The 22,298-nt window shown below is 38.6% G+C and overlaps 1 protein-coding gene across 21 annotated transcripts in view; it reads right to left on the bottom strand.

The window, feature by feature from the left end:
• Positions 1-22,298, bottom strand: part of ROBO2 (roundabout guidance receptor 2) — a 1,531,972-nt gene that overhangs the window by 1,490,469 nt on the left and 19,205 nt on the right. For all 21 annotated transcript variants that reach the window (XM_048868811.2, XM_048868637.2, XM_048868676.2 and 18 more), the window contains exon 2: positions 17,681-17,797. In XM_048868811.2, coding sequence (XP_048724768.2) covers positions 17,681-17,783 — 103 coding nt within the window. In that variant the 5' untranslated portion in view covers positions 17,784-17,797. The remainder of the gene's footprint in view (positions 1-17,680; positions 17,798-22,298) is intronic.

The raw sequence follows: 22,298 nt of genomic DNA, 5'->3' as shown, positions 1-22,298 counted from the left end.
ACTTCAGTATATAAATTGAGATAGTAAGTTCTCCAACTCCAAATATGAAGCAGCTACTTTCTTCTAAATGCAAAACATACATTAGGAATTAAACATTAACTCAGTTTTTTTTTAAATATCTTGATGTGATGAAGGCTAAAGAGATCCATTTCACTCTCAATGTGCTGAACATAGATTGTACTATCATATGTAGCACAGAAAGAGAGACAACTATACACTTCATTCAATCCAATAGTCTTTCTGGTCACTAGGGCACCTCCCTCCTTCCCCAGAATACGCCAGCAGGAATCCACCAACATGGTCTCCTCTGGGAATGGCATATCGTGGAATAACAGCAGCAATGGGGCAGAAGGAGCATTCACGCACAAATTCAGGCTGATTTCAGAAATGCCAGCCATCATCAGAACTGCTAATTGTACTGAACTGTTCAGTGTCAGGTAGGAAAAGTGGAGGTTGATTCTGATTATAGTCTGAAATGCCCCTGAGAGGAAACTGAGAACACAGAAATTAAATAAAACAAAAAATGGCAATAATAATAGGAAAGGAGTTTAGACAAACTTTTTTTAAAACTAGAGCAGCAGCAAAGGGCACATGAACAATTGGCTTGGGAATATCAAAATCCAAAATAAAAGATTTTAGAGGTGACATAGTGGTTATCGGTATAAAATTATTAATTCTATTTTGTAATGTGTTGAGCACAAGGTTGGGCTTGTTTGAAGGAACCCAGACAGCTGCTCCTTGTTAGAGCAGAAAGAATGTCACTAAGAGCCATCAAGACTTTAATCTAGGGCTAACAACTTTGTCTCCATTACTGGTCCACTCTAAGGAACGATAGTCTCTCTGTGCAGGGGCCCACAGGAAGGGTGCAAGTGTGACTGGTGAGTCTCAAGCTTCTCAGTGTAGCCCTTCTCCCCACGGTGTGGCTCAAGCCTCTTCTTCAGTGCTTGCTTGGAGGGGCTTGTCCCGTCTCCTTGCATGTGTTGGGTCCTGGGTTCTTTTTCCAGTGCCTTGTGCCTCCATACAAGGTAACTCCTCACTGGGCTTAAGATACAATGGGTGCTGTCACTTGAAAAAATGAATAATGCTACAAAATACAGAAACTTTAAAACCCAGGACACAACAAAGCACATCAACACAAACCCCAGCAAACAAATGAGAGATCCAAAAGTTAACAGTATAACAAAGGGAGGCTTTTCTGGGAATATGGAAATGGGATCTGTGGAAGGAAAGGATTAGGGTTAATTTATAAGTACTAAAAATAATAAATTATTCCCCACCTTTCAACACTCACAATTCTTCCCAAGCCCCATCTCCCTTTCTGGTACCTTCCCAGGCAAATGGTACACTGAGATGGAGTCCTGAGATGAGTTCTATCATTGTTGTCAGGCATTAAATAAAAGGGGTCCCTTTACTGTGTCTTCATCACTGGGTGAGGGTGAGGAAGGGACCTCTCCTGGTTCCTACCAAACTCATAGGCTCTCTGTCTATAGGCTGGAACTAGTGGAAGTGGTTTCCATCTTATACCAGTTTACAGTTTGGTTCAGTGGCTCTGCCACTATACAAATTGTTCCAGCATCTCTGCCCTGGTCTGGAGTCTTGTGGAAGTCATGTCTGGCCCTCAGTAGCCAGCACTGGGTCAGATCTCTGCCACTTCAAATGCTGGTTTCCACAGGGCTGGAACTGCCTGATCTATGAAACTTTCCCACAGTAGTTCAAAGACTCCCTGAGCTGTTCTGCTTTTCTCTCAGCTTCCATTCCAAACTCAAAGCTCAAAAATTGTCTCTTGGTCTCTGAGTTAGGCTGCCCCACTCTGAGTGGCCCTAGCTCATCATTGGCCCATCAGACTACTGCCCAGATCCATGCAGAAGCCTCCCTATTTGCCTCAGTAAGAGTTTCTGCACCAGTCTTGTCTTCACCCCAGATTCCAAGCAGGCTGAGAAATGGTGTCAGAGAGCTCAGGTAGCTATTGTAATTGCAGTTCTGTAAGTACAACCCGTAGAGGCTTAGTCTGTAGCTCCCAGAGCTGGCAAACTCCAAATGGGGGTTACAGCAATTTGTAAGTGTGGGGTTCTGCCCTATGCAGGGGGAAGCAATCACTGCCACATAAGAATGACTTGAAAGAGAGGGGAGGAGGGACTCCATCCATTCTGAAATGCAGACAAACCTCAGACTCACAGAAGGGGTGAGACAAAATTAGGAAAGGGGTGTGTGTCAAGATTTTTGATGTTTTCCACAATCTGTAACTCTCAAGTGCTATAAGAGTAGGCATAAGAAATTCCTTTACTATGCCTGTGGTCCTTTTTTTCCTGCTATTCTGTTCCTGAAGCAGTTAAACTAAAAGCCCAGTAGTGTCCACAGGGTAGGTGGTGCTCTAAGGGAGTCTGGGTAAGTGAGTGGAGGGCTCTTAAGCGGTCTAAGACACTGGTTTCAAGTCAGCCAGGCAGCGGCACCTCACCCCACCCCAAGGAAGTGTGTCAGATGAGAAGTCTGAGCCCAGGAGCGTGCCCTAGGAAACTATAACTAGAAACAGTGATTAGAGCATATACAGACCCAGTTGGCCCGGAATCTTGTGGGACCTACCAACTGGGTCTGTTCACAATTGAGCAGTGACTGTATAGAATGGTTCTGGGCCAGTTTAACAATTTGTATTGCTGGTTTTTTTCCTTCTGGATTCTCCATAAAGACTGTAAGCTTTGGGGGGCAGGACGATGCATTCTGATATTTTTGCAGTGTTTACCACAATGAAGCCCAAAACATGCTGGGGGCTTCAGAATTAGTGGAATCTAAATGTTAATATTGCATATTCATTTTATTTCAGCAGATGTATAAGTAAAGGTCATTAAAATTCATGTTGTCACTATACACTGAAAAGTTAAACATTCACTTTAAAACTAAGGCAAGATTCATAGATTCATAGAATATCAGGATTGGAAGGGACCTCAGGAGGTCATCTAGTCCAACCCCCTGCTCAAAGCAGGGCCAATCCCCAATTTTTGCCCCAGATCCCTAAATGGCCCCCTCAAGGATTGAACTCACAACCCTGGGTTTAGCAGGCCAATGCTCAAACCACTGAGCTATCCCACCCCCCCCCCTAAGATACTGTTACACTAAAGTGAACTCAGAACTAAGAACAAACTGAGTCACAGAATTCAAATAATCAAAACTTATCTCTCGTTTTGCAACAGCCAATAATGACACATGAGAGATATTTGCACTGCAACTGAAAAAAAATAAAAAATGGCAGAGGTCCCAATTTCACTCAGTGTAAAACTCAGCGGGATGAGATACAAAGAAGATTTCTTGTAGTAAGGGATGCCTGCAGCCAGTCTTGTTCCAGTTGATAATCAAAATACACCCTTCAGACCAATTTTTGTGGACCAGGAGTCTTACTAAAGTCTGACCTAAGGAAATTGATTGTACACCTTCATAAAGGTTAGAATAGCCTCAGACTGATCCTGTCTCTGCTAATGATTGACTTCACTGTTCCACAGCACCAAAGTCCCTAATCTCCACCGAAAGAAACACACTCCCTGCACCCTCCCAATTTTATTGCCAAATGTCTTATAATAATTTTCCTGCCAATACTCCAAACTTCAGCCTTTATGGTAATAACACACCCAGCTACTGTATCAGCTTTCCTATAAAAAGGGGGGGAAGTCTGCAATCCATTAGTAAACAGTACTAGAGGTAAGAACAATTTCATATAGTTCACACAGTGGGTGAAATAATCCATCCCTTTACTCCAACACATGAGTGGCTTTGTTGGAATCACGTTGGATTTAACAAATGTTCTACTTGCCGATCTTAAGCCCAAAAACAACCAGACAGAAGGTTCCAGGAGGGCAGCCAATGAGTTAGCCTGAAGCTAAGTAACTAAGTTGAAGTAACTGGACGGGAAAGGACGTAGACCCTGGTAGTCTTCCCCAGGCAGCCCCTAAACAGAAGTGGGGCTGACAGAGATTGATTATTTTTTAAAAGGAGTACTCATAATGAGGCATGCATTTATAATACAATGTAAAATTAACTGCCACTTCCGGAAACCCAAGAAAAGCATTAGATTCCCTTGGTATTTCAAGTATTACTATACATTGTGAACTTTTATTACAAAACGTGCCTAACTTTGGACCTCATCTTGTTACACAGAATGCTCGTATTTTCTACCGATGTTGGTGATTTCTACACACTCAGCTGGTCTTAGGATCAAACTCATTGTTACTTTATAGTTAGCTTCCCAAAAGCAAGTGCTGTGACGTAAAGGTCTATTTTTTCTTTGTTTTCTCACAGCAAAAACTAAGCAGCAAGAGGAATTGGATTGATTTCTTTTAATCCTTTTACAGTGTGCAAAGACTGGTGCCTTTAAAGTGCATAGATGACTTCTCACCATTACAAACCTTTGCTAGATTTCACCACAGATTCTAATTAGAGTGGGTTACTTGCTAGCACGCCATCTGCTAGAATCACGTGTTCTAACAGCTAAATAGCCACAGCAGTAACTCAAGAGCTTGCTCAGCATGTCCTCAACCATTTTAGTAATAGAAATACAAACATAACTGTTAATATACCCTATGTCAAAGAGATGTTCTAAGGTGGCTCAGCATTAATAGTTCTCCCTGAATTGCAGGAGACTGGGATTCAATACAATATTTGGTTTCTTGCTCCTCAGAGCTAGCAAGTGCTGAGGAAGTAATGTGCTCAATATCCTCTTTTGAGCATGACAGCACTTCAGAAACATACAATTTCTCTTTAACAGACTGTAAGGACAGCTCTGCGGATAGGGTTTGAAAGGAAACCTGTGCAATAGATTTTTAGCTAGAAGAATGGTATTTATGAGATGACCACGGAGGAAGGCATAGAGTTTCAGGCTCCTACTTTTCACTCAGAGTGCATCTGGAGGACATGTTCCAGGTTGTGAGGACGGGGCAATGGGAAAAGACTGTGGTCAACCTTTTCAAAACTAACTGATTACATATCTGGAAAAAGAATATACCTGATAAAGGAAGACTTGTCTTCTAAATTTAAAAATAAACAATACATCAGTGAAAATTAGCCACACTAATAGTGTGCTCACATAAAGCTATATCACCCGTTGTTCAGTCACATGGTTTCCACATGTGTGATGCTCATCATCACATATATACTTTAAGACCCATGTATCTTCAGCTGGAAAACACAGGCCATAAATTTAGCTTTTCACAAATGGTGGGCAGATGGAAGAACTACTTCTAAAGTAAGGAAGAATAAAAGGCAAATCAAGCAGCTGAATTAATAGCATTGTTCATCCCTGCAAGGTAGGAATGCAGCAATGTACACAATACTCACCAGCACATGTACAGAACTGTGTTTAATAATCAGGCAGTGAGAAATATTTATACTTCAGAATAACATTTTTTAAAAATAGCAACAGCCACATCTAATATATTTACACAGAAAATAAATTGACATGAATAGGTTTATTTAATTACAATACCTTTGGTACTGTGTGCATATACAGTATACAGGATGTCCAGCAAAATGGCACTCACGTAAGATCTCAATTCAGCAAAGCACTTAAGCACACTTATTTTAAGAACATGCTTGAATCCTGAATAGATCTTAAGCACATATTTAACTGCTTTGCAAATAAGGATGGATTTAATCATATATTAAAATTAAGCATGGGGTTAAATGCATTCATGCTTGTCATGAGTGCATAAGTTAATGAACAAAATATGTAAAAATTTAATTGAGTTGCAGAGGCTCACTTCCTTTGAAAAAATGAAGCCACTAACCTTTACAAATATTGTTAATTTAATTACCTCTGATTAAAATTGCATTGTGTATGTGATAGTATAACCATGTGATAGTAGGACTTTGTTTATTTTAAAAAAATCAGTTTTGTATTCTAGATGCTTTAATCCATATAATTTAAGGTAGAAATTAAAACATTTTTCTTGCAGTATAGAAGGCATTTTAATTTAAAGGTGACCAACCCTAGGTGGTCAAACTGGAGTACAGTTCGGTAGGGACTCCATATCGCTTAATGGAAATCACTTGGAAGGTCAAGAGATTCCCTACTGGATTTTAAGGTTCTAGGATTGTAGCTATTGGGAATCTTCACTTGGACATGCATCTCATCTGCTAGTAGAAGTACTAGGTAAACCCCAATATTTCACTGATTTCAAGGGGATGCCCATCTAAAAACATCATACTAAGTAGAGCAAACAGAAGGTTTTTTGCAAACAGGGGCCGCTAACAGGGAGTTTCGAGAGGGAGTTCTCCAGGTGAAGGAGAAGCAAATACAGGACCCTTGGGGTAAGTGGCTGTCTGTAGTGTGTGTTTGTGTGTGGGGGTTACGTGCTGGGTGCTGAGCTTGTGTTTGTCTGTCTGTTTGTTTGTTTGAAGGACAATGTGCTGTGGCCAACAGTTGGAAGCTGTAAGCTTCTAAACAAGGTTTGAAATCTAGAAGCCTCTGTTCATTGGCTGAGCCTTAGTCAGGGGGCGGGGCTATCAAGGAGGCCAGGGCTTTATAAAGCAGTAAACAAGGGACCAGGGTCCGCTAACAGGGAGTTTCTAGAGGGAGTTGTCCCTGTACCAGAAATGTATTTTTTTCCCAATTGGAGCTCTTGCAGAATAAACGCCACTACATAAAAATCATAGTGACAATGGTCAAACCTGTTTGGTAACCTTCGACAGTCTAAGGATTGGGATTTTATTCCAACAAGGAAGATTGATGCTTTATTCAGGACCAACTGCAGTCTTATCCATTTAATTGCTAGTGGGCCAGCATTTCATAGTTTTCATATACAAAACTAATATTCCAATTCCACCTGATCAAATGCCTTCCCTCCACTCAGGAACAGAGGGAGCACAAGATGAGATGAATGATTTATACTAAATGTTTAAAAATACTCAGATTCTGCATTGATTTCCTTTCTCTCTATCATGAAACCAACCTGTGAGGGAGTGTGATGTGTAACTGTGGTTATTTCGATCTCCACAGACCTTGACCTATAGATCTTTATATTTAGCAGCCATGTAGGCTGAAAGTTCATACACCCTCGTGAGTTCTCATCTTCCTAAAGTTTTAAGGAAATCATAGCTCTGTTAGGGTAAGGCAAAATATGTCTCCTCTTTCACTTTCTAAGATGACCAGCTTCATTAAAAAGCTATTAACCACTATAAATTAATTTGCACATCTAGTTGAAAGTGACTATAAAGATAGTGAAACTGACTTTTAAATAGTCAGTATCCTTTTAAATAGTCCATTCAACTTGCCAAGATCACTATGGTATGGTAAGTTTTTTTAAATGTATAAATGCCAGCTCCTGAACAGCATTCATTTAAAATGGAATATAAATAAAATGCCAAGCTGTATTTCAATAAATTTACATTAGTACACTTAGAACTTGTACAGATGCCAGGATTAAAATGTTTTATATTGCATACATTGTATCATTCTCTTTAGTGCCAATTTTTCTTATTTCTATGAAACTTTCCTGAGTAATACCACAGTGACTGCCAAGAACAGATCTGAGGCTCATACATTTTGTTGGAACCAGAGAAAGCCATAACGTTTTTTAAAGTGGAAAAAAAGAGAGATTTACTTTGAATGATGTCTAATAACGTTGTAGTTTTAAAAAAAAATCCGTATTGGGTAAAGGCTCTTTTCCTCTCTCTTTTATGTGTAATTTACTTTTTGTGAAAGCCCTAATTTTACAGGCCTAGACACCAAAGACTTCCTGTTATGTAGTTATCTAGTCTGTGGCTAAAAAGAAGAAATACTGCAAGTCTCTCCACACTGTCCCAAAGTACCTCAACCCCTGTAGTGAGTCCCTCTATCAACAAGAGAATAACGCCACTCTATCATCATTTCAATCCAAAAACCTACCTACTGAGATGTACACCCCCAAGATTCCAATTAGTACGAAACGTGGCAGTAGTTTTTGTGATGTAAACAAATGTGAACAAATTAGTCCATTGTGAACTAATTTTAAGCAAACTTTTCATGTAGACCAAAAAGGCAATGAATGAATATAGGGTAATTTTATTTACTGCCTTTGTCTATTATGTAGTGATTATTCTTATGTCATGCCCACTAAACAAGGTAAAGTTTTCAAAACTCACATGCTAAATATCTGTGCAAAATCTGAAAAAGTTAGCCCCTACCAGATGCCTACATACAGTCATGCACAAGGATAAATACACATTTTAAATAAGTGCAAATATTCACACAAAGAGATAACCTTCTCTTTGTTAAACTAAATAGGTTGAGCTTTAGTCTCCCTCCACAAGACATTTTCCAGACCTTGAAACATACTTAGTGTTTTTCAGTTGGTCATTATTTTAAGTGTGGACATTAAAATATAACACAGTATTCCATATTCCATCATATATTTTTCTAAAATTTTTAATCAAAACAAAACTATTACTCAGTTTTTTCATTTACCAAAATGTTAGGTTTAGATCATTACCTCAACAGCTTTCCTGATAGGTTCAATAAAAATATTGATAAAATAGTTGAACGAAAAACAAAACCAAAAAAATAGTCTGTTTTGAACCCTGCAAAAGGGAACCAACTTTGAAAGTCTGGAATTTGACAATTTTTCCTAACACTTATGGTAATCATCTCCTTGAAGGTCTCTCTCCAACACAACCTCATTCTCACAATTATCCCTTTTATTAGGGGAATACAATGAACCGTTGCCTTCCCTGCCTGGTTTTTGGGTGAACTTAACTGTCTTCCTTTCTCTGATAATCAGACCACACAGAAGGAAGCAGATATACTCAGTAAACTTCCACTGGTTGCTTTCCTGCCTTTGGAAAGGTGGCAATTAGAGGAGATTGGAATGATTTTGTCCCCAGAGGGCCTATTCCTGCCATTATAGAAGATGCACATGTCTTATTCAGTTATGGAACTGGAAGCAAAAGTTATTTACTAAACAGAATTGTGAATCTGCCCCCTGAGTGGTAGGGAGCCTGAAGCCACTGAAAGGTTTGATCCACTGGCCAATACAAGTTAGCGTCATGAGTAGCAGGAATCCCACACGCACACAGCTGGAGGCTTCACAGCTGATTCTAAGTGGTTCTCAGGTGATATATTTAGCCACGTAACTGGCATACAGGAGCAACACATAGCAAATAAAGGCATCTTTGTAAAAGCCATTTGTCTTCAGGACTAACCATTGTTTTGTGACATACAGTTGCTTCAACTTGTTGAAGGGATTCATGGTGTGCAGTGTCCCATGGAGACCTTACTTTTGTTATCTCTTGTTTTGTTGATTCCCCTTCAGCTAAAATCAATCATTCACATCACGAAGATATGGTTGCTCTTTGTGTATAGAACTGTAACATGGTGATATTTTAGATCCCAGTTTTAGTCAACTGGTACTGTTTCCTACACCTTAGTTGCCCACTGTGCAAGCAAATGGTTTTCTGCACTCCACAAGATCTTTGACAGGATAACGGGAGCAGAAGGCCTTCTCCACACATCAAGAATGCAGAGTAGCCACTCAGCAACCCCTGAAAAAAGTGGTAAAGGAGGAGAAAGTTACTGAGATATTGCTGCATGTGAGATATGGACATGTTTTGCAGGTTGCTGAGCATGTAAAACAGTAAGTAAGGTCTATCGTGGGGAGAGAACAGCAATGAGGACAAAGCAGGGGAGGTTGCTTTGGAGCTCTGTGTCCTTGCCAGTCCAAAACTCAAAAAAAATTTTTTTTAAATCAGCCCCTCACAGTTGCAGCATTCTCCCTACTCCACACTATGTGAAACACAAATCCCCGTATGTTGAAAAAATAAGTGTAAGTTTTGGTTCAGTTCTGTTACATACACTAAGAAACCTCAATGAAATTAATTTTATTGCAGATAAACAGAGGTACTTCTAATGCAAATAAAATGTGGATTTCCCATATTACCCTCTCCTGAGATAGAAGAGTCTCTCTCACGGTATCTCACAGGGAAAATGATGTTATGGATAAACGAGGCTTCCTCTGTATCCTTTAATATAAAAGTTTAATCAAACAACCTCAGATCATTTCCATTCAAAAATCCTGCCTACAATGGAAAAATGGCAGCTTCCCTCTGCCATTTGGGTGAAAAATTTACTTTACAAAGAAAAAAAATTTAAAAAAATAAAATATAGCCCTTACCTAAAAAGTGTTGGTTTTCAGCAAGTAAATAATTGTTTTACTTACTGCCTTCACAAATGGGACCTATCTCTCTTCCCCCTAAACCAAACTATTCATCATCATAATTTTCCATATTATTTTTCAATTTCAGCAGCCATGTCACCCACAGAGACTGATTCACGGTAAGCCATGAGGGCATAGACTACTCTCCCAAAGTCTCAAGCCAAAAGCCTGGGTTTAGGCAGTGTCTGCTTGTAGATTTACCTGTGAGGTTTACACAGAATCCTGAATCCCACACAAAAATCAGGGTTGAAAGTCTGAGTAATTCTACTATAGGGAAAAATACATTTTCCTGGATGTAAATTATTAGAATATAAAATGGCATATAAAGGAAATATTAAGAAGCTAAACAGGAAAATACAATCATATATACAAGATAAGCAAACAACTACTCTACCAAAAGAGTGGAAACCATCTCAGAATTAAATACAGAATGTTCATAGCAAAACCCTAAATTATCTGTTTATTACACTCAGGATTTAATGAAGCTACACTCAGTTTTAACTGGAATTTTCAATCCATCGTAATGCTTCTAACGTCAAATGTATTATCTATTTTTGGTTCCTTATCTGTCACTATAATATCTGCACACCTCTGTACAGTACATATTAGTCTCATGCTACTTATAATTAGATACTTCTAGTTAATATTTTATATGAGCTGTGTTAGAAAGGATGTTCATTTTGTGCTAATTCTTTGAAATTACTTTATAATATGCTTGGTAAAAATTATGTTTAAATACGCTATTTGTTGAGGTGTTGGCTTAATTTGCTAATTTTGAGAACATCTGTAACACTTTATGATTGTTTTCTAATTGTTGGCAATACAATGGAAAAAATGTCTGCATGCTTATGTTACTTTTTTCCTTATGAATGTCAATGAAGATGAATTTTAAAGAAATATTATATGTGTATGTGGTATTAACTTGAACAGTGCCCATGTCTGCATAAAGAATAAATGAAAAATAGAAATGTGACTGATTGAAAACAAGAAATTTTTGTGCCTATAATTCCATACTCATGTAGGAGTTCAACAAAATTCCAACAAGATACATGTAGTTGCATATCATAGGTGCCGTTTTGGCAAATGCGACACAGCTTGTGTACTTATCTTTTTCCATATACAACCCCCATGGTGTGGGAGGGGCAGAGATGGAGGGAAATGTGGGCTTACTTAAGGACAAAACATCCTGACAAGAAACCCAATAGTTTACTTAGTTTTTTTTTGCCTAATATTACTGGAAATGGGGTAGTTCTATGGATGACAAATGTCTCTCAAAAAGGCAGTATTTGTTATTAATCTTTAGCAAATAGACTGAAGTGCTTGCTAACTTGAAGTACTTAAGGTCAAACACTTGAAAAATTCTACTCTTTGCAAAACACCATTGTCATTCATTAATAAAAGTCTGCATAATGTAAAAGAGGCAAAGGTTAAGTACAAGATTATGTTCTATTGCTTCAGAAAACAAGCCACAGATTTATGTGCTGATACTGTATCACTAAGGCCTTCTACAGGAATGGTCAGCAATGACACCATATTATTGATGAAGCCCAGTTCCCCTTTTGAGAAGCAGAATGGTCTACAAGATGTGGGACTGGGCTGAGAGTAAAGAAACCTGGCTTTTCTTCCCAGCTCAGTCATTTACCCGTTGCATGACCTTCATCAAGCCATATCTACTCTCTATGCCACACTTTCTCCTCCCATCCTTTATAATCTAAATATGATACTGACAATCACTTTGAAACAGGAAGTATGTGTTTGTACACTGTGGAAGTGCACAAAAGACAAAGTTTATTGCTGGGGGGCTGTAACATTAATTCTGTGTTGTTAGTTAAGTTTTTGGCATTTGACTATCTAAAGCCAGTATTATGCCTGAATCCTGAGATGTGCTTTACACCAAGTAGTAACTGTTATGAATAATTTCATATAGAAATCTTAGTTGTAGAACACCAACCATTCTATGTACCACAAGTGAAACAACTAGCAAAACTAAATAAGAGAGTTGGTTTAAAACTAGGGGAGAAATTGTGAACATTTGATGAATTATTTTCCATTTTTTGTAAATATTAGCTGTTTCAGTGAAAAGTGTCCAAATTTCAAATGAGCTCTATTAAATAACACATCTTAATTAACCAAAGGTGTCTTTTTCAAAGTGAAAGGAGTTGGTAGCAAACAAGCCTTCTTGGGACTTTCAGCATTGACACCAGATTTAAGTCTGGCTTCTTGAAACCTAGAATTAAGATTTAACAATCTCTTCTAGATTTTAATCTTCTGTGGTGGGCAGAGTGAACCCATAAATAAGTTCTCTGCATAATCCAAATCAAAAACAAAAGCAGTTGTGGGAAAGCCCGGCACATAGTATAAGATAACCCCAACATATAGCATGTCAGGCATATGGACATTGGAAAGAGCCATACTGCAATTGACGTTAATTTTATTATATTTCACAAAACAAAGAATGTGCCTGTTATAGTTAACAAATATGACAATTCCTCCAAGGCTACACATTTGGTATTTCTGGTACCCTTTTACTAATTATTAGATTTTACCAAAGTTTTATAGTTGCAGTTACATGAACTGTATAAGGACTGTTCCTTAAGTAATTTTATGTATACTAACATAGTCTTTGCTTGTTCACAAAAGTGACTAGTAGTGTCTAACAAAAAATGATAACCTAAATCAGAAGGTGTTTCAGTTCACTGAATGTTCCTCGTATTTTAAAAGATCCTTGTGCACTAGGTAAATGATTGACCAGTTATAAACTTAATTGCTTGCTACTAGGTGGTCATCAAAAACTGTTTCTATAGCAGCAGAAGCTGGCACACAACTGCTGAGAAACTAATAACTGCTCCCAACATCCTACTGTCCTCATACATAGAGACTTATGCTTCTTTCCTAAAATCTTTGTTAAAAATATCTGAAATGCACATTAAATTTCAGAACCCTTTCTTCAGACTAGTATGTGGAGTAATTTATATCCATATGGATTACATTAAAATACTTGAATGAATATATATTCGTCAGCTGCTGTAACATTTTTGAGAACTCTTGTATTTAATTAAGGCAAAGATTGAGATTTTCAAAACTAGGAGATTTGGCGCCTCAGTTCCCTTAAGCAGCTTTTGTGATCTCAGAAGGTTTCCTGGACCTCCTATTATGGAGGGAAATGCACAAACTGCTTTATCCCATTAAAAGGGACATAACACACTCTTCCCCTCCACATGGCCAACGCATGGAAGTACTGGAGTCATAGCTCTCCCTAGCCTACAACAGTTTGAGGCGACATGCACCACTGTGGGAGAATTTTGGGAGCAGTCTCCAACTATAATTCTGTCTGTTTTTTTAATGGTCAATGCAAAAGGGACAGGCTCTTTACTACTCTCCTCACATTGCAGACTGTGTAAAGGATAAGTAGAATCTGGCTCTTGAAGTGAGAAAAATAAACTTTATTGCCCTCAAAAGTCTAAACACTTACAAGCAAATCAATGTGGCTTTGACTTGCAAGGTCACTGAATAAGTCCCTCACTGCTCTGTCTAGTCCCATTCATATCTGGTTAATTGTACTAAGCCTGCCCTAAAATGTATATTATCTAGCATACCTCTCACTGTATCATCTTTGCAGCTCTGTAAATCAATTTGCTTTTTCTATATTGCAGCTTTAATTTTCTAGGAGTCTGCTGTTTGCAGCTGCAGTTGCCATTTTGTAAGATACAGTTGATGTAGCTTGTTAGAGCAAAAATTCATGGAAATTTACTTCTGTTTATTCATATCTTACCATTTCCCTTCATCTAAGTTTAAGACATTACATTCAGACTGAAAGTGTATGGCTGCTGTATATATTTTTAAATATAAATATCTACCTGTACACTGTATCTATATTCTATACAAAAATTATGTTGAAAGATCATTATTTAATTTGCAAAGTCAAGCACTCAAAAACTAGGAAATGCCAGATTGACAGTTGCTGATGCAACCTTAATTTGGCCTTCTTGTGAGGCCAGTCTGTGCACCAAATGACGCAGGGGTCCTGTGGAAAAGCAACAGTCAGTGATCATGTAATTAAAGACTGTATTATAAAGCATAGGCACAAACAGGCTGAATTAGGGTTTCACAGGCTGATGTCCAAACAATATGTATTTGGGGGAACTAGAGATTTAAAAAGGCACCCTGGTCCATGGAGTCTGCCATATTCACTTCTGGAGAAGTGGTGAAAAGACTGTGTTGGGCTGAGGAATCAGTAAACTATTTTCAAGTTTAATATCTTGCAATCCACAAGGGCTAGTACTGAGATTACATCATTCTAATAAACATATAGCATTTGTTTCCATTTTGAATCCAATAGGATTTTACCAGCCACTATCTTGAGAACCACTAGACCTAGAAAACAGTGCCTTATGACATCTAGAAGAACTTAGTGTGCCATCTTTCAAATACTATAAAGCATTAATTTGTAACTCCAATGTTTCAAAAGATGAATTATGCCTTAGCTTTAACTATTTAAGTAGGAGTTTTGGGAATAGAAGAGCAAGATGCTAGTTAGAATAACATGACCTCGTGGTTCCTTTTAGCTGTCAAGATTAAAAACTCTTTGCTGAACTAGTAGACATGTTTTATAATGTTTATACAACAGAGCAATTAAAATAAATAAAAACTAGTGCAAGTTATGAACTAGTGGCCCTCATTTTATTTTTTAAATTAACTCATGACTTTAGAAATTACTTTTTGGCCATGATTAATGGGGATAAACGAAGTATGATCATGAGTCCTGTGAATAATAAACATCTATAATTAGACTCCATAAAGACTCCATTCTTTCTGCCGAGCATATTAATTTCTTCAAATTATTTTTAAGTGAAAACATTAGGGGATTGCAGGATGTGTTACTGTAACTCAAATCAGTTACAAAATTTCCATTCAGACACAGTATTTGAATCATCCATAAAAGTCTGCTGGATATTTACTCTAAAGATTATTGCCCCTAGGTTTTAATGTATCTCTACATTGCCAGTGAATTAAAAACAAACTTCTTAGTCACTTTAAATTTCATGTAGCCATTGGTAGCAGTGGCAAGTGTTAACACATACTAGAAAGTATCTAAACTAAAGACATATGGTAAACCTCAGTCCTCACAGAGCTCATCAATTTTGCCAAAACTGAAATACATTCAACTTGATTATATTATACATATTTGACCCTACTTATGGTTATCCATGAACCATGTAGCAATCTTGTAAATCTTAATACGATTTGCAACAGAATTTGTGAAAATAATGGATTAATGTATTTGACTACATTGTTTTATGTCATTTACAAAACATATGGCCTTTTTCTGTCAAGGAAGACAGAATAGTTATAGGAGACTAAGTAATGTTTAATACATTGTCAGACAAATAGCCCTGGTATTAAAAATACATGTTTACACATTAATTTTTTGTACTTTTCCTTCATTCATAAATAGTATCAAAATGTTCATCACACAGGTGTTAAGTCATTGAATAGGATAAAAATATTTTACCATACTTGTTGCAGGTCATTTTTGCATACAATACATAATCAGTATAATTTTCAAAATAGATGTATTTTCCCAGCCACACATTGCAACCAAAGTGAAAGTATTTATTTAACACAGTGCATTTATTAAAACTTTGTTTTCACAAGTTTACTTCAAATAGCTAAAAAAATAAAATCATCTCTGTATAGAAACAGTTTTCATCAGTCAAAAAACTTCAGTATATGAAATCACACCTAGAGATCTGCTGTAGCTGTTCATATTGGACCTGATCCAAAACCTATTAAAATAAGTGGTACATTTCCACTTACTACTATGGATTTTGGATTAGGCCTTTGGGCCCCAATCTTTCAAACAGTTCCACAGGTGCTAAACTTCTTTGCACAGTTATGTAAGTATCTGCAGGATCAGGGCACTATTTGGGAAAATGCAACACAAATTTTATTTATACTCAGATTTCAGATCTAGATTTTCAAACTCACAACTGGTATCAAACTATACATTAAATACAATGACCATTCCAACAGCCAAAAAAAATCTAACCCCACCCCCAAACCACTACCCCACAATTATCAGAGCAGACATTACAGGTACACATTTTAGTCAACAGCATTATTTACTGTTATTAATCACAATAGGACAAAGAAAATCTTTTATTGAAAAACTACACCTTTTTTTCCCTGTTAGCTGAGTAAATTGAGGACATGATAATCTTGCAGCTCCTCTGTAATACTAATTTATCAAAGTAAGCTTAGCATATCTCACAAAAGGAATTTCTATTCACTTTTCCCTTTTACTTCAATGCCTCATAAATTATCACTTACTCCCAGGGTGTAAAAATATTCACGGTTTCACACACAAAAATTACAAGCTTTTCTCTCCCTTCCTTTTTTCAGTTATCTGTTATTCTTTCCTATCTCAAAATTATCAACAGAGATTATCCTTCAAGGCAGAAATGGAGAAACTTTCAAGAAAATAAACCAAACACATATGCAAAATGACAGAGTTATCTGAAAGTGAGGTTGGTGCTCTTTAGATAACTTGAATATTACATTTCATATTGCTTACAGTATCATTGACAAAAACAATTAAGCCACAGTAAACTTAACATATCTGACTTCATATTCAGGTTTCAGACTGAAAATGCAACATGTGCTTTTTAATCTGTAAAGCACTTGAGTAGTTTTCACCTTTCTTCAAACAACAGTTTACATCACAGTAACATTACATCCAGTAACTTCAGAGCTGAAACAATCTGAAGTGTTTCCCAGGTTCATACATGACTAAAGACTTAAATATGAGCAAAATGTTTGAAAAATGTAAACCAGCCATTTTCATAAAAAAAGTTGAACAGTTAGCAACTTCACTGATCAAAATTTTCTCATCAAAATTATTTTTCTTTTTTTTTTCTGAGCAAACAGAAGTTATCACTAAAAGTGCATGTTTTCCATGGAATATTTTATTTTTTTATCAAAAAAAATAGCCAAACACAAAATAATTTGCTTTGGCTATGCTGCTGTGGTACGTAGGAGAGGACTTGTAATTTAGTTGCCTCATATCCCCATTCTCCACTATGGGCCAAGCTCCCCAGCCATATTGTGTCTCCAATTATGCACCATGACCATGCAACTCCCATTATATACCACCTCCCCTCACCAAGAGGTGAGTCTGCGGTATACTATGGGATATTCAGGCTAATCAGAGATAGCCTGAGCTATAGAGGAAAATGAGAGCTTGAGGCACTGTAGACAGCTTTTCAAATTCGAAGTGTTTGGATTTTGATTTTTCACCAAAAAGTCAAAGTTTTCCATAGAAACTCCTCCTTACCCACCCACCCACCTCCCCACCCCCATTTTCCAATCAGCTCTAGTTAATAATAGTCAAAATACGCACAGTACAAAACAATGACAAACTTCTCAAGTAACCAGATGTCCTGCCCCCACCTCCACATTGTTCCAGTCATCAATAAACAGTTGATTATCAGAAAGAAAACATTAGAACTTACCTTGCCCTTGTCCACTGGCCTGGTGACTCCATACCATCAGAACTACCGTTAATATCCAACATGTCCACACAATTACTCTGATGCTCTCTTGTCCTCCAGCCATTGCATTATTAGACACTATGAAAAGAGAGATTATTATATCTGTATAATTACAGGTCTTTGGAAATACAGGGGGAATGGGGGAAGGGAGGGCAATCAACCTTTTCAGGAATAAGTCTAGCTAGGATTAATATATCAACCAGCTTTCATAAATATTCATCTGTAACAAAAAAGTCTCTCTCTTCAGGACTTTCATAAAACTATACTTATGACCTTGTACAAAATGGAACCAAGTGGCTAGACAAATAAATAAATATTTTACTTTGGCTCACACAGAGTTTGAGAGCCTGGAATGGCAACCTCTACCTCACTGAGCCTTTCTGCCCTCTCCCAAGATAGTGCTTGAGAAAAGCCCCTGACCCATCTTCCCCTGCCAGACTTCCCTCTTCAGAGCTGCTACAGCTCACAAGCATAACATTCTTGTTACCATAATCATAAACAGACATTAGCTGGATTTTCACTTACAATTAATTTTTAGAATTGTTACAAAATAACTGAATATTATTATTACAAAATAATTCCATGTTGTACAATACCCTTTTTGTCACATTACTGAGTGTAACACTGTCACACAAAGTTTTGTGGTAAGACTTAGCTCTAACATGCTACAGAGTGCATAGGGCACTTGCCTAAATTTGGCAGCAATTTCCTCACATTTCCCCTCTCCCATGACTGTAGCCTTGTGTTCTCCCCTAATTGCAAAACACACACAAACAACAACGTTTACATAAGTCTTTCCAAATTGTGAATTTTAGCTTAAACTTAATCTCTGAACCTCATTTTCATTTTATACATGTGCAAGAGCTACTCAGGAAAACAAATCTGAGACCAATTCATTCTTTCTGTAACTCACTGATATATATATTAGAAATTAATTATTTTTCCCCACCACTACATCTCCAAACTAATTTCTGTATCTAAAAACCAACAGAAATATTTTTAAAATGCAATGGTAATTCTGTTCTATAAAGACAGAGTAGTCACAGTTCCAGAGACTATTAGGGCAGTATAAATATCTGAACAACAAGTAGCCCTTCAATAAAGCTATTCTGAGGTGCCTGGATGTGGATTTGGGTTTTTATTTTTATTTTTTTTCAAAATGGATTTGACATAGTTCCACAAACTTAAAAAAAAACCTCTACACATACAATGTGCATTAATTGTAGTATCTGTAATTCATAAAGGACTGTGTGATAGCTGACTGTATTGAGGATTCATAGTCTTAGATATTACTGTACAATACAGTATGATTATGATTTTTACTCTCAAAATAAATGAGATTTTGCTATATGGTTGTTACTGAACAATGATGTGAGACTGGGAGATGTTTACTGCAGGCTCCCCAGTGGCAACAAAGGTGGTGACCCACACCCAGGCAGGTCTTAATTGATGATTGACCAGTAAGGGAATTATAAACAAAATATTTACAATTCAAAAAGAGGCAGTTGCACAGGCACTGCACAATGAGGATTGCTCAACTCTGTGACTCAGCAAGGCTTGCCAGGTCATGCCTGGGCCAGTACCTTCTCAGTTCATGTCCAAAGGAATCTAAAATAAGGAACAGTGGCACCATGAGAACAGGTCCCTCCTCCCCCACCTACTCTGAAGGCAACAAGAATGCTAGGAACACAAAGACTTCGAACTGAGGAGATTGGACCCAGGCTGAAAAGAAAATTCAGCCTGTTTATTAAGAACTGTCTGCAATGTGCAATGCAGTGAGAAAAGCTGTTTGATTAAAATCTTGCTTAGTCTGAAAGTTTAGGGTTTAGAATGTATTTACTTTTTATTTTCTTAGATAACTATCTCTGACCCTCTGACCTACCACTTATAATCACCTAAAATCTATGTTTCTGTAGTTAATAAACTTATTTTAATGTTTTATCCTTACCAGTGAGATGGGGAATCTGCTCAGATTACAAAGGCTGGTGCATGTTCACTATCCTTTGATGAAGTGGCACGCTAATTAATGAGCTAGTATTGCTCAGGAGAATGTCTTGAGCAGTGTAAGGCAGTCCATTTCTGGGGTGCAAAGTGGGGGTATTTTCTGGTATTTCCCTGTGTATGGTTCAAGAGCATTCATGCAATTTAGCTGGATGTGTCCCTGAATGTTGACTAAGTGATAGCACCTGGAGGGGTTTGCTGCTTGTCACTAGCAAAGCATTGTGAGGAACAGGCCAGGCTGGAGAGTTAAGGGGACACAGCAGTCCCACAGTTCCAGGTTGTACCCCATTACAGACATGAACCAAGATTTCAGCTGACATCTACAGCGAGGATTGGGTAGCCAGTAAGCCCACAGTGCTACCAACCAATATAGACTGTGATCTTCTGAAACATATACAGAGTTACCATTTAATCATATGTATCAGTGATCCAACCACTTGGCCCAGAATCAGATGTGCTTCTTCATGAAACACATGTAGCTCTTTCAGGGTTAACATTTGAGGCTCTGAAGTTAGTTATGGTGATCAGATATCCCAGGATGGAGAGACAACCCTGTTTTGATTAGTTTTTATTAACTCATAAGTTTTGTCATCTTGCCACATTACCCTGTGTGATCCTAAGAGCTGCTCAATGCCCATTGGCAAAGGTTTCACTGTCATGTAACAGCAACTTCTATCATTCCTAACAAACTCACTATATCTAACACATTGCTGTCATGGGATTTTTCTATAAAGAATGTCATATAAACTATCAGATGAACATTTCTATCATATTGGTCATCATAATCATGTGATGTATGTACAGGAAACAATTAAGAAGTTGTAGGTCTGTGTACCAAAAATATGCTCAAACCAGCATGGTTTTGTCCCAGAAAAAGGAATATCGATTTGCCTGTCTGCCTAGGTCAGGGGTCGGCAACCTTTCAGAATTGGTGTGCCACGTTTTCATTTATTCACTCTAATTTAAGGTTTCGCGTGCCGGTAATACATTTTAACGTTTTTAGAAGGTCTCTCTCTATGAGTCTATATTATAACTAAACTATTGCATGTAAAATAAACAAGGTTTTTAAAATGTTTAAGAAGCTTCATTTAAAATTAAATTAAAAGGCAGATCTTATCAGTTTAGTGCAGTGGTTCTTAACCTGGGGTGCACGCACTCCCTGGGGGTGCGAGATGCCCTTTCTGGGGGTGCAAGACATGCGAGATTTTTTTAGAAGGTAAATCACCGAAAACACAAATTAAGCACAGGCACATAAGTACAACTATTTTGTTTCATCAAACCTATGTATTTATTAACATTATACATTTTTAATGATTACTGTAATATACAAAGTTTTAAGTTTAAGTTTTTAAGCTAATTGTAGTGTAATTTTTTATAAGGGCTGCAGAGCGCTGGGCCCAGGCCAGGAGCAGAGCCCTGGGCTGGCTGCTGGTACCCAAAGCCGGCAGGAGGTCTGAGCAGGGCCAGAGGCCTGGACCCCAACTGGCAGGAGGCCAGGCGGCTGGAACCCCAGACCAGCAGCGAGCTGAGCGGGGCCTGCGATCGGTATCCCAGGCCAGCAGCAGGCTGAGCAGGGCCGAAGGCCGGGACCCCGGCTGGCAAGGGGCCGGCAGCCAGAACCCCAGACCGGCAGCGGGCTGTGCTGGGTGGTGGACAGAACCCCAGACTGGCAGCAGCTCACCCGCTGCCAGTTTGGGGTTCCACCAGCTCTTGCCAGCTGGGGACCCGGCCGCCAGCCCAGCGCAGCCGCTGCCGGCCTGGGGTTCCATTCACTCAGGCCGTCAGTGGGCTGAGCAGGGCCGGCGGCCGAGACCCCAGCTGGCAAGGGGCCAGCAGCTGGAACTCCAGACCATCAGCAGGCTGAGCGGGGCCGGCGGACAAAACCCTAGACCGCCCGCTAACGGTCTGGGGTTCCATCCGCCGGCTCTTGCCAGCCAGGGTCCTGGGTGCCAGCCCTGCTCAGCCTGCTGCCAGCCTGGGGTTCTGTTCACCCAGGCAGGCAGCGAGCTGAGCGGGGCCGGTGGCTAGGACCCTGGCTGGCAGCAGCGTGCCAGTAAAAATTGGCTCGCAAGCCCCCTTTGGCACGCGTGCCACAGGTTGCTGACCCCTGGTCTTGAATGTAAACACAGCAAAGTAGGCTAAAGAAAAAGGAAATTACATTTGCATATGAAGTTAACAAGCAAGGAGGAAGGAAAAGCAAATTAACAAGAGAATGAGAAAAGGGGACATGGAGCCAGCACTCTGAGGAACAAACAGCAAGAATACTTTTCAAAGGTTTTCTGGACTATTTATTTGTAATCATTTTCTGCTTCTATTATCTTTGCTTAGTATCACCTAAATCTCTGTTCTTTTTTAATAAACTTATTCATGGTTTTACTATAAGTTCACATAAGTGCAATATATTAAAGTGTGAATCCTCAGCTGGTCTAGCAGGCTGGTGTGACTACTGGCTCTTTGGAGACAGGGTCCTTGGTGATTTTTGTGAGTGTCCAGTGACAGAGGCTGGGTACTGTAGGGCAGTGGTGGGCAACCTGCGGCCCATCAGGGTAAACTGATTACGGGCCGCGAGACATTTCGC

The sequence above is a fragment of the Caretta caretta genome, chromosome 1, assembly GCF_965140235.1.
Source record: "Caretta caretta isolate rCarCar2 chromosome 1, rCarCar1.hap1, whole genome shotgun sequence".
In the NCBI taxonomy this organism is placed as follows: domain Eukaryota; kingdom Metazoa; phylum Chordata; order Testudines; family Cheloniidae; genus Caretta; species Caretta caretta.
This window is presented reverse-complemented; position numbering and strand designations above follow the sequence as displayed.